General features: G+C 42.2%; 1 protein-coding gene across 1 annotated transcript; it reads right to left on the minus strand.

Moving 5' to 3' along the window:
• Positions 1 to 8,849: 8,849 nt before the first annotated feature.
• On the minus strand, positions 8,850 to 13,509 carry LOC129238836 (transcription factor btd). Its single transcript, XM_054874036.1, has 2 exons — positions 11,332 to 13,509; positions 8,850 to 11,179 (listed from the first exon to the last, which is right to left on the minus strand). Exons 1-2 carry the CDS (start codon positions 11,988 to 11,990, stop codon positions 9,550 to 9,552), a joined length of 2,289 nt encoding a protein of 762 aa, XP_054730011.1. The 5' UTR covers positions 11,991 to 13,509; the 3' UTR covers positions 8,850 to 9,549.
• Positions 13,510 to 14,146: the final 637 nt, after the last annotated feature.

Genomic DNA, 14,146 nt, shown 5'->3' on the forward strand with positions numbered 1-14,146 from the left:
GTCACTTAAAAAAAAGCATTATTTGATTTCGATTCCTCGCTGCTTTTCAGCAAATTTTTCAAAAATTCTTTTCAATTCTTGCCACTGCGAGAGTTTGAGTCTCTATAGACACGAGTATAAAGATGTGCTGCCCCATACAACAGCTCTTAAGACATTCGTACTTATTTTTAAATCCACTCCCTTTCACTTGGTTAAGGTCAAATATTTTTCGTTTTCGTGTAAAATCTATTTTCAGAATCGATTGGTTTGGGCCGCTATAACCGCAGATGGTCGCTCTCACATAGTTTTCATCGAGCCTGGCGTCAAGGTAAATGCGAAATATTATCGGGAAGTATTCTGGAGGTTGCTTTGAAGCAGCCAAACATTTCAGTGGCAAACCATGGGCTTTTCAACAGGACTCAGCACCGTCTCACAAAGCACGAGTGACCCAAGAATGGCTAAAAAACAAGGTTCCGATCTTCATGAAGTCCATACAATTTCTCTCAAATTCACTAGATGCGAATCCGATGGATATTCTCTCTCCCTTTTGGGGGATCAAGGTCCAAGATTCACAAGTCTCAAGGCGCTGAAAAAAGGCGTTGTCCGCGAGTGGACCAAAATACCTGCAAGTTGCATTCGGACAGCTTGCAACTCTTTTGCTTGCATGGTACCGTTGAAAGTTACAATAAGCAATCATCTGATTATTTCTCCAAAATAAATAATATTTCTCTTTTTAGGATTTACAAAGAGCACCTTTGTGTTTGGAGACCAGGATGTGTACCTTAAGTACCTTAAGCAGTGAGTGATAACAAAAAACTCACAGCTATTTTGAATTTTGTGTATCGATGATAGTTAATGCCAGTACTGCCATACATGAGTTTGCCGAGTCAGAGTCTGAATTAGTTAGAGTCCAGAACGATATATTATAAGATTGCCAAGGATCATGACGTCAGTACAGAAAATAAACCGACCAAGAGAAGAGGAAGAGTAAGGGAAAGCAAGTGGAATATTATTAAGATTATTATCTTGAAGATAGTGCAGAGCATTTTGTCGCATGTCACTGTTCGGTTTTCGCCAAACTTAAATGACACATTTTTAGATAGTATGTAGGGAGAGTGAACAAACCGCATTCCCCTGCTCTTCTCAAACTGCTAAGATTCATAAAAAGATTTGGACGTTTGAAGTAATGAATCCCCTCCTATCCTCCTATCTTCTCGAATTGAACATTGGGGCAGCTACATTCTTTTTCCCTCGACAGGATTCATGCTAGCTAAGATTCATAAAAAGATCTGGGGAATTTGCTGAGGAATAATGAATCCACACTCCACCTCTCCCTCCCTACCCTCTTAAAGTGACGCTTCACGCAATGGGCAATACAACCTGAGTTCTTAGAAAAATTTCCCCAATTTCATTCCATAAGTGGAAGCTGTACAACGCAAGAATTTATAACCACATTAAAGGGTAAATGAGCTAAAGTTTCTAATTAATTTATTGTTTCTAATTAAATTATTGAATAAAATATTATAAGAGGTGCGAATCGTGTACTGCTCAAGATTCCGTAAAGCGCTTCATGTAAACTTCCTTCGAGCTTAAGTTAAATGGCAGAGCTCTACCCACTTTTTTGCCATGGCGTTATCGGCATAAAAAGCAAGAAAACTACATTCGGAGGTATTGTTTTGATTGTTGTTTTTACAATTTAATACGCGTCACTCCATTTTTATGTATTATTTTGTTTAATTTAAAAATCACAATATTCACCAAGACGTTCATTAATTATTCACACCCAAGTAACTGATAATCAAAGGTTTGTTAATTTTCAATGCTGAAGTCACTTAATTGTCACATATTTTAGTAGGGATTTTCAGAAGGCGCCTCCTTTTTGCACCTTGCCATGTCAATGAGGTTGCCAACATTTTGTATTCCGGTCGATTGCCTAACGTTACGTAGTCATGAACATTGTTTCCGGCTAATACCTCGTCTTCTGTCAATTTTTCCTTGGATAATTAGTTAGAGCAGCTCGTACTTGGGATTTCTCATGACATGGCCCAAATCTTGATGCCTTCCTTCTCTTTATGGTTGTTAACATAACATTTCATTCTCTGTAGAACCTCATTATTCGTAATACAACCTATCCAAGTTATTTTTAGAACTCGTTGATATATCCACAATTCAAAAGCTTCAAGCTTGCTGATATATGCCATCTTAAGGGTCCAAGCTTCTATGGCATATAGAAGTACCGGCCAAACATAGCATTTTACAATTCCTATTTTTATTTTATGGCAGAAGTCGTGGCTGTTTAGTAACTTTTTATATAGGAAAAAAGCATTACGTGCAATTCCAAGTTTCATTTACATTACATCCCAGATACTTAAAGTTGCTAAACCTTTCAATGGCCGCAATGGTGATATACAAATTGAAGTCCAAAATAAACAAGACTGAGCTAAAATAGAAACGACAGGAGCTTTGTTCTGATAGCTTCGAGTTTATTTATTCAAAATAGTCCTCTCTGGCCTCGATACACTGTTTGGCGCGATCTAAAAGCTTTTCGAAAGAGCGTTTCAGGTGATTGACCGGAATGTCCTTCAGGATGTCGGTACAAGCCTTTTGAATGGCCTCTACGGACGCAAAAGATTTTCCTTTCATGGCCAAATGTAATTTTTCGAATAGGTGAAAGCCACGAGGAGTTGTATCAGGCGAATACGGTGAGTGATTGATGGTTAAAATTTGATTACTAGTAAAAAAATTAGTCACAAAAGTGGATCGATGAGATGGTGCATTATCATGCAATAAGCGCCAGCTTCCTTCTTCTTCTTCTTCTTAATTGGCGCTATAACCGCTTACGCGATTTTGGCCGAGTTTAACAAAGCGCGCCAGTCGTTTCTTTCTCGTGCTAACCGGCGCCAGTTGGACACACCAAGTGAAGCCAAGTCCTTCTCCACCTGATCTTTCCAACGCAGAGGAGGCCGCCCTCTTCCTCTGCTACCACCAGCTGGTACCGCATCGAATACTTTCAAAGCCGGAGCGTTTGTATCCATTCGGACGACATGACCCAGCCAACGTAGCCGCTGGATCTTTATTCGCTGCACTATGTCTATGTCGTCGTAAAGCTCATACAGCTCATCGTTCCATCGCCTGCGATATTCGCCGTTGCCAACGTGCAAAGGTCCAAAAATCTTACGCAGAATCTTTCTCTTGAACACTCCAAGCGTCGCTTCATCGGATGTTGTTATCGTCCAAGCTTCTGCGCCATACGTTAGGACGGGCATGATGAGAGTCTTGTAGAGTGTTAGTTTTGTTCGTCGAGAGAGGACATTACTGCTCAGTTGCCTACTTAGTCCAAAGTAGCACTTGTTGGCAAGAGAGATTCTACGTTAGATTTCAAGGCTGACATTGTTATCGGTGTTAATGATGGTTCCTAAATAGACGAAGTCTTTTACAACCTCGAAATTATAACTGTCTACAGTGACGTGGGTTCCGATACGCGAGTGCGCCGACTGTTTGTTTGAAGACAGGAAGTACTTCGTTTTGTCCTCGTTCACCACCAGACCCATTCGCTTTGCCTCTTTATCCAGTTTGGAGAAGGCAGAACTAACAGCGCGGTTGTTAAGGCCGATGATGTCAATATCATCGGCATACGCCAACAATTGTACGCTCTTATAAAATATTGTGCCTGGGCGATTAAGTTCTGCGGCTCGTACGATGCTCTCCAACATCAGGTTAAAGAAGTCACACGACAGCGAGTCACCCTGTCTGAAACCTCGTTTGGTATCAAACGGCTCGGAGAGGTCCTTCCCAATTCTGACGGCGCTGCTGGTGTTGAGCAACGTCATCTTACATAGCCGTATTAGTTTTGCGCGGATACCAAATTCAGACATCGCGGCATACAGGTAACTCCTTTCCGTACTGTCGAATGCAGCTTTGAAGTCGACGAAAAGATGGTGTGTGTCGATTCTCCTTTCATGGGTCTTTTCCAAGATTTGGCGTATTGTGAATATTTGGTCGATGGTGGACTTTCCAGGTCTGAAGCCACACTGATAAGGTCCAATCAGTTGATTGACGGTGGGCTTCAGCCTTTCACACAATACGCTCGCTAGAACCTTATAAACGATATTTAGAAGACTAATCCCGCGGTAATTGGCACAAATTGCAGGATCGCCCTTCTTATGGATTGGGCAGAGCACACCAAAATTCCAATCGGCAGGCATGCTTTCATCCGACCATATTCTGCATAGGAGCTGATGCATGCACCTTACCAGCTCCTCGCCGCCATGTTTGAATAGCTCAGCCGGCAGTCCGTCGGCGCCCGCGGCTTTGTTGTTCTTTAGCCGCGTTATCGCTATTCTCACCTCGTCATGGTCGGGTAACGGAACGACAATTCCGTCGTCAACGATTGGGGTATCGGGATCTTCACTTTGTCGGTGACATGCGCAGCTGTCACTGTTTAATAGGTTCGAGAAGTGTTCCCTCCATAATTTAAGATTGCTCTATACGTCAGTCACCAGTTCGCCGTCTTTGTTCTTACAGGAAAACGCCCCGGTCTTGAAACCTTCTGTAAGCCGCCGAACTTTCTGGTAGAATTTTCGGGCGTTGTTCCTGTTGGCCAGCATCTCAAGCTCTTCGCACTCACGTATTTCGGCCTCTCGTTTCTTCTTTCGGATAATACGTCTCTCTTCCTTTTTCAGCTCTCTGTAGCGATCCCACATGGCTCACGTTGCGCCCTATCGCAGCGTGGCTCTATAGGCAGCATCTTTTCTTTCTGCGGCAGCATGACATTCCTCGTCGTACCAATTGTTTTTTCGGGCTCGCCAGAATCCGATTTCTTCTTCGGCGCCGGTACGTAGAGAACGAGAAATGTTGCTCCATTGCTCATGCATGCCGGTTTGTTGGGTAGTGCTCTCTGAGAGCAGGAGTGAGAGTCGAGTGGCGAATCTTCTAGCTGTCTGTTGTGATTGCAGCTTTTCGATGTCGAACATTCTTTGCGTAGGTAGATGCACGTTTTTTGCTGCACAGAGGCGTGTGCGCAGTTTGGCTGCAACAAGGTAGTGATCCGAGACGACGTTGGGTCCTCGGATCGTACGTACACCTAATATACTAGAAGCGTGTCTTCCATCTATCACAACATGATCGATCTGGTTTCGTGTTTTTCGATCAGGAGACAGCCAGGTGGCTTGGTGAATCTTCTTATGCTGGAATCTGGTGCTACAGACTACCATGTTTCGGGCCCCGGCGAAGTCGATCAGCCTCTATCCGTTACCGGATGTTTCGTTGTGCAGGCTGAATTTTCCGACTGTGGGACCAAAAATTCCCTCCTTGCCCACCCTGGCGTTGAAGTCGCCAAGCACGATTTATATGTCGTGGCGGGAGCAGCGCTCATAGGAACGTCACAGGAGCTCATAGAAGGAATCTTTGGTCCCATCGTCCTTCTCTTCCGTCTGGGCCTGGGCGCAAATTAGCGATATGTTGAAAAAACGGGCTTTGATGCGGATTGTTGTGAGACGCTCGTCCACCGGAGTGAACGACAGTACTTGGCGACGAAGTCTCTCTCCCACAACAAATCCGACACCGAATTTGCGCTCCTTTACATGGCAGCTGTAGTAGACGTCGCAAGGTCCTATGGTTTTCTTTCCTTGCCCCGTCCATCGCATCTCTTGGATGGCAGTGATGTCAGCCTTTACTCTCACGAGGACATCAACCAGCCGGGCAGAGGCACCTTCCCCATTAAGGGACCGGACATTCCAGGTGCATGCCCTCAAATCATAATCCTTAGTTCGTTTGCAGGGGTCGTCATCAGTATAGGGAGCTCTCATCCGAGGCTTTTTTACACTTTTCATTGGGGGCGATTTTTAAGTGGCTGGTCCCAAACCCAACGCACAACCAGCAATCCTGGAATGTTTCGCCTTCTCACGTTAGCTCACTCCCGAACGGATGCTCGGAAGCTACCCAGAGGATACGTGGGCTAATCCCGGCCGTTGTGAGCTGCTTGAACCATATGCAGAAGAATCGTCCTGGCCATTTCCAAGTGAATGGCGATCAGTAACTTTCCCCACTTGCGTGGACTTCTACACATGGAACCATCCTCCAGCTTCCTCCTTCGCGGTATTCAGAGTGAATTCGACGAATGCGATGCAACAAACGCTTCCAAACGACAAGATAAAAAATTGCATTGACAGTTTGACCCGTTGGCACGCACTTCTTGTGAACAATACCCTTGGAATCGTAAAAACAAATGAGCATCGACTTGATTTTTGACTTCTCCAAATTCAACTTTTTGGGTGACTTTGGGTCTGGGGCCTTCCATTCGGCACTTTGACGCTTAGTTTCAGGTTAATGTTGGAAACACCACGTTTCATCACCAGTTACAATATTGTAAAGGAAGTTCTCGTCTTTTCTCGCCTCTTTATTGAGGCCTTTCGATTGTTGAATTCTAAGCAATTTTTGGTCCTCAGTTAACTTCTGCGAAATGAAACGTGCACAGAACTTTCTTAAGCCCAAATGATCAGTTAAAATGCGATAAATTGATGTTTTGGAGATATTCAAGGAGTTTTCGGCGATTACTGATTTTGGGTTCGTCTGCTCAATGTCGTTTATGTCCCCACAACCATCTCTGAAACGTGTAAACCACTCATGAACTCTGGCACAAGATAGACAATCACCGCCATAAACTGTTTCATCAATTCAAATGTTTCGATAAAAGTTTTACAAATTTTAAAACAAAATTTGATATAAACTCTTTATTCGAAACTCACTTTTGTACCGAGGATACAAATATACTGACACTTTAGACGCAAAGCTTCGCTTCCACTGAACCGAATGTCACCAAGCTTTCATTGGAAGTCAGCTAGGGATGGAACTTCCAACGCACTAACTCATTAAAAAGATGGCGCAACATTTTTATGACGATAGTCTTGTTTATTTTGGACTTCATTTGTATGTTTTTGTGTTACTATAAACATTTTTTCTGCTAACAATCAGGATCCGCTAACAATTTTCGTTGCGTTGATATACATATACATCCGAACCCTTCGCTACATTGGTTAACTTTAGCTACCAAATCTTGCAGTCCTGCTAAACTATCGGCTATAAGAGTAATGTTCACCTGAGATGATCGAATCTTGGAAAATACTTTCACCTCATATGTTGAATAGCAGGAGTGAAAGTATACAGTCCTACCTCACCCCTCGTGAAGTGGATATTCATTCGGTAGTATCACCATCGATGTTTTCACAAGCAGTTTGTTGCCGGTATAAATTTCTAATGCGATGGTAAAATACATAACCCAGGAATCTAAAGCATACAGCTCTCTGCGTTTTCATAGTTAAGTTGAGTTTTGGCTAGCAAGAAACACGTGATGCTGAAATTGGAGGTTGACCTAAGTTAAGTTAAATTATGCCTAAGTCTTGGGTAATATAACTTTCACGCTCTTGTTAGAAGGCAACGGAGCAATATTAGCAATGGCTGTATTGATTTATTCTTATATGACGAACACAATTCAAAATTACAATTTTTAAAACAAAATCTTGGAATGTGTCTTATACGATAACACTATTGTATTCATAAAATTCCAATTGTAGGATAAGGCGAACTTCGATGACATGCAGCGCCGTCTTGTTGGAACTACAGCTCTGATATATCGATGTTGTCGAGCTCTAGTCACAAAAAGTCGCTTCACATCGCTCTATACCGAGTGAAATAGACGTAAACGGTGTCTCCTCCCTTCCGTACCATAACTCGTGGGCTGAAAAGTCCCGGATCTAACACTAGTTTTATTGCATTCACCTCTTTTTCGGTTAGTACTAACCTTAAAAAGACTGCTGTTAAAGTTCCATGATATTCTATTCATTAGTTCATTGTGCTAAGAGTGACGCTACTTTTATTATTTTCAAAACAACGGCACCAAACTGTCAACCTTTCTGAATGCATTGAGTGCATTCGCACTTGCGAATTGTATTCGTTCCAGAGGTACTCAACAAAAATAATGAATCGATTTCATTTCGTTAATGAGTAAAAACAACTTAACAAAAGAATTTCACTTCGTTTCAAAGCAAAATTAACGAAACTAAATCGAATCGTTTACCTTGAAACGACGCATTTTGGCTTCGTATTTAAACACACGAAGATGGTTTAGAGCGGATGCCTTGCCTGCCTTCATATGCATTCATGAACAAACTGATCGCTCGTTAGAGCCGTAGCCAGTGCACCGAATTCGACATTTTCATGTACATAAATGATTGGAGACGAAAATATAATTATTTTAATTAATATCTGAACGATATGAAACTGAATCGATGCATTTTTGGTTTGCTCCATTAATGGCACTTTTCCTTGCTTACACAGCCGCTGAGCCACCAAAAATCTGTCTGATCTACGGAAATAATTTTTTGAAACAAAATTCAATTTTTTTATTTACAACTGAGCAGGAATTTCATTAATAATTTTCAGACCTTAGTTAATATTTTGACAGCTGGATGTTATTGATATCTTGTCACCCCATGCAAATACAAGGTGGGGAGAAATTAATCATCCAATTTTGGTTTTGAATAACTTTTTTAATAAATAAAATAAGGCATTAGGAGTGATGAAAATATTTATTTTTGACCTTAACGCGCCTTATTGCTCTTATCTGTTTGTACATTGCAGCTGTCTGGTTCACAAGTGTCAAATTTGTAAAAATTATAAATCTTCCCATAGGGTGATTAGTTTTGTGCCACCTTGAGTATGTAATATTTTCCACTTAGGTTCAGCGTATTTCAGAAGGAAAGCAGTGAAAGCATTAATTAAAAAAATATTTATTTATGGGGTTTCCAATGCTGGTGTAAAATAAAAAAAATCGTATGCAGGTCAATTTTTATTTTTTGTAATATTGGCTTTATTTATTTATCATCTAGGTAACATGACGAAAGACATAACAAATAGAGATTACTACATAATTTTCTATTTAATATATCATATAAGTATGTGTGTATGTAAATATTTACAGTTTCACTCATCCTTTAAAATTAATTTAGAAATACTTAGCTTTAATACACATGCAACACTCACTGTTGCAAATCAAATTCAAACAACAGCATAAAGCCACTATAACTAATATTTCTATACAATCTCAACTAAATTAAAAAAAAAAAACAAATGAAGTAAAGAAATGCTAAATTCGGTGCGGACCGAATTTTACATAGCCGCGCACATTTCGGTTAAATTTAAAATGGAGTTGGCTATTCATTTTTAAAATCAAACGAACTCATCCACCATGGGAGTTATAGTTTTTAACATGTGACGAACGGACGGAAATTTTGGCTTAACATATAAAAAGAGGGCGTGGTATTTATCCCATCTAAATGAGGTGGATACCAATGAGGTGCATACCAATTTTGGGCAAGTTCTCAAAATTAAAAATCATTTGTACCAGACGTGAACAAAATTAGAATGCCCTTGTGCCCAAATGCGCGCGGCTATAACTTTATTCATATATTTATATATTTATTTACTTTATTAAACCGAAACTGCTAAAATACTCTCAGTTAAACTGGGCCGCTGTTGTGTCCACGTCCCGCCTCAAGCAGTGGCGTGCGAGTGCTAATACCCGGCTGTGGTCGCCCAAGGATTGGGCGCATGATGATAAAGAGCACCACCGTTTCCATAGCCCGAATTGACGCTGAAGTCAGGGTAACTGATGTATTCCGATTTCATTTGCAGCAAACCAGGATAGGTTGCGGCGTTTGGAGCGGTTGTCGTGGGGTGTGAATGATGAGTCACTGGTGAAATGGCGTCGTTGGAATTACCGGGCGAGCTGATGGTTAGCCCATACTCAGCGGCTAACTGAGATTCACTTTGCATGGCGAGCGCGGCATAATGTCGACTATTCACCGCCGAGGCGGATAAGCTCGATTGCAATTGTTGTTGCTGCTGGCGCTGCTGATGTTGCTGTTTTTGTGTCTGCTGCTGCTGCTGCTGCTGCTGGAGGTTAGATGTTGCGGCTGTTGAGGTAGTATTGATATTGTTGCTGGCGGTACTGCCTTGCACTGACTGTTCCTGCTGTAATATGGCACTGCGACTAAGTTGCTGTTCTTGTTGTTGTTGCTGCTGCTGCTGCTGCTGCTGATGACCAGCATTGCTGCTCCACAAATCAAACGGAGCGCTGCCGAACAAGGGGGAAGCTAAGGATAAGGAGGAGGCGGATGCGGATGCGGATGCGGCTGCCTGTTGTTGTTGTTGTTGACGTTGTTGAGCCACGACATGCTGCTGCAAACCATTGGGGTAGACGCCAGAGCCAACAAGAGGTTGCGCGTGTTGGAAGAGCGATGAGCTCTGGTGGTACAGATTGGTGTAAGGGTTGTAACCGTTTGGAGGTTCCGTTTGCTCGGTTTTCAATTGCAATTGTGTCGCAGTTGAAGTGGACGCAGCAAGACGAGACGCGGCTGTCGTAGAATGCGTATTCGACCTCGATGCGATGGTCGCATTTTTGTTGTTGGTAGTGGTGGTCGAAGTAGTTGAGGTGGCGTTGGTAGTCGACGCAACATTGGACTGACGCACCACAGACGGTGTTGTACTATTCAAACTACCGGCACTCGACGATGCTGTATTCTCCTTATTTACTTCTTTTACCTCCTCCTGTTTCGAAGTGGATGCCTGCTGTTTGGCTTCTGCCGCGAGCGCCTTCTTACTTTTCTTGTCCTTAAAATGGGTTTTATTGTGTTTACTTAAATGATCGCTACGTGAAAATTTCTTCGAACAAATTTGGCATGAGTATGGACGATAATTGGTATGTGTGCGTCCGTGGCGCTGCAGCTCATCGGAGCGTGAAAAGCGCTTGCCACACGTCAGACATAAGAACGGACGCTCTCCGGTATGCCAACGCATGTGGGTCTTCAAATGCGATGCCTTGCCGTAGACACGCCCACAGCCGCGTATATCGCAGAGATGTTGTTTCCTGCCACGTTCATCAGGACCTACAATAGGAGCCAGACCGGCCATTTCATTTCGGCAATTGGGACACGAGCAACGCACCGACCGCCGATGTAGTTGTGTATGGTAGGCAAGTTCGTCAAAATTAAAATTCGCGTACGCCTGGCTTGGCCAAGGCTGATAAAGCCGATCCGGATGTGTAAACCAAGCATTGGCCGTTGCAGCCGAAGCAGCCGTAGCTGACATACCCACATTGCCGTAATAATCCGTAGCGTATTGCGCATAAGCAGGAATATGGGTGCTGCAATGATCAAAAAGCAAAGAGAAAAAAACTAAAATTAAAATGGCGGAAATGACGGAAGTGCACAAGTGAAAGCTCAGGCGAGACCGTAATGGTAGAAAACACTACACTACACCCTTATTGAATTTTGCAATAAGCAATTTAAAACTTACCGAGTGGGCAAAGCTGCTGCAGTCGAGTAGGTGTTCCACGAGTAGGCGGCACTTGCAGCAGCTGCTGCGCTTGTATGTGCGGCAATAGCCGCTGTATGAGCGGCGGTAGGTGAGCCGGAAAGTGGCGACACCGACGATGAGGTTGCCGATGCAGGCGGACTCGAGGAAATCGAAGCAAATGACTGGGCGGGCGATGGAAATATGCTAGTTGGTGAAACGGACGCCGATGAGGGCCCCGAGTGATTACTCGAGATGGGTGATGGGGTTCCTGTCGAAGATAATTGCGGCGGATTCTGCATTTCCATCTTCATGGGAAATGCGCCACATGCAGCTGGCGTCGTTGCTGCTGTTGAGGTTATCTGACCATAAAGCGAAGCGAAATTGCTTGCGTTGCTTGCGAAGTCACCAAAGCGAGTGTTACTGCTGGCATTATTGCTTCGTGGGCCTGCTAATGCGGAAATATGTGTAAGTGGTGGTGTCCCACTAGTGGCAATTGCAGCGACGGCAGTTGATGTAGTGGCTGCTCCAGGCTGTGGCTGTTGATGTTGCTGCTGGGGATTATGATAACTGCTACCGATAGACGGCATACTGGCGGCGGCGGCGGCGGAAAGCGTTGCGCTCGCATAAGGATTCAAATAATTACAGGCATCGTCTATCATTTTCGCATTAATTTTAGATATACAAAATTCGATATAAGCTGCTCTAGCAAATTTTTTTGAGTGAAGGTAGATGACAGTTGATGGAGCTTAGACCTTTAAGGATACTTAATTTTTTAATCTCAATATGTTCCTGATATTTAAGCTTTCGTTTAACACTTTAGAAAATTTGGAAATTGAAAAGTAATTTGATTTACTTTATTTTACTATTTTTGAGTTCCTTCAGCATTCATTAATTTTTTATTTATTTATTTGTTTTTTTTTTTTTTTTTTGTTGCTTTGTTATTTTATTTTATTTTTTCGTGTTCTTCGTACTTGAGTATGGCACACTTTACACTTGTTACCATCGCACAATGATTATAGCTCTTCACTCGTTGTCGTCGTGGGTGCACTCTGTAATTACGGCTGTTGTTTTTTTTTTATTAAAACTGCACTTGCGGGCAAAAGCAATCTACTCCTTTACCGCCTTCTGCTTTGAGTCAATTTCTCTTCACTTCCACAGTTAGTTTACTTCTAAAAAATGTTTTTATTTTTTTCACTTTATTCAACACATTCACTTTTCATATTCGCCTATTTGTTTGTGAGTCTCCAAAATACCTCAAACAGTTTTTTCTGCTCCAAATTAAATCGTTTATACTACAAAACTGAATTTAACAAGCGCGTACGCACTAAACCAAATTTTTGATAATTACAAGCTGTGTCCAAATTGTAGCTGTGACTTCGCCTGCGCCACTGGGCACAAAATTGGCCAGTCAAAATCAAATGGCCGCAATGTACACAACTTCTTATTTTATCAGCTGTTGTTGCTGCTGCAATTTGCTATAATTCCATTCACACAAACTCACAGTGCAAGATGATGACGACAGTTGCGGACGCGGATGATAACGCGCGTACAAAATAATGATGACGATCACGATGACGGCGTTTCGTAAATTGCGCCGCAAACGCGTTCACTGAAATAATTGCTGGGCTAGTAGTACTAACACCGAGTATGGCTGTTTGTTTGTTGCAGAGGCTGAGCACTGCTATGCATGAAGATACAACCAGCGGTAATTATCTTTGCGGACTGAATTCCAAAACGCAGCGAGAGAGTCCAAACAGTGCCAAGCAACCGAACGAACATAGCACGAAAATTCAAAGACGAGTCAAGGCAATAACAACCTATCCGATGAACACAAGCGGTGTGTGCGCAGGGGAAATACTTACACAAATGCTTATGCTTGAATGTGTGCGTGCGTGCATCTGTGTTGCGGATTGGTGGTGGCTCGTAGATTGTGTCTATATGTAGTTGTAACTTGGTATTTTTGGTGGTTGCTTCTTGCAGTATGAGTGCTTTGCTTATATGTATGTATATTTGTATGTTGGCTGCGAGTAACTCTACTCAACGAACTCAGTGTCGTGGAGTCAATAGTTCAAGGTGCGGCGGAGTGTGGTGCGTTGTGTTGTGTTAGACGGTGCGGCAAAGAGTGTTGGAAATTTAAATGCGTTGTGCGCATTTTACCAAACACTTCGTATGTATGCGTGTGCATTCGCGAATGAATGAGATAGCAATAGCCAGTCGACATACAACATAATGGCAGGATTGCTATGTGTACTCATATGCAGTATGTATGTACATATAGTCAGGCGTTAGGTAGCAAATACAGCACCTAGCAGCATAAACCAAAATTCGTAAAGCAATAAATTATTGTTAGTAGCTGGAGACGTTTCAGTCTTCAAGGATGTCTCTTTCTTGCCTTCAAGGTATAATGTGATAATCTCCGGCAGGCCGTCTAACTAACGGTCGACGTCCTGCTACCTGTGCGATTTCTTGTTACATTTTTGGAGTAAGCAGTGTATCAAGTTAATATACAATAATTATAAAAACTAAGACTTACTGCTGACACTGATTTGCAAAAATAAAACTACAATTAAAAATTAATATAATACATCTTTACCTTTGCGTTTTACTTCTCTATTTCACATGAGGCCAATGTGAAGGACAAGTTTTCTTTATCACCAAAAGTAATTTGGTATTACAGCGAAAAAATTTATATTGATGAAAGCGTTTATTGCTTTTTTTTTAATTTTCCAATGATAACAATACTAAATACCATTTTGAAACAGCATAAAACAATTTATGAGCATTAATTTAAGACTAGTTTTGCAGCCATTTCATA

The sequence above is a fragment of the Anastrepha obliqua genome, chromosome 2, assembly GCF_027943255.1.
Source record: "Anastrepha obliqua isolate idAnaObli1 chromosome 2, idAnaObli1_1.0, whole genome shotgun sequence".
NCBI classification, from domain to species: Eukaryota; Metazoa; Arthropoda; class Insecta; order Diptera; family Tephritidae; genus Anastrepha; species Anastrepha obliqua.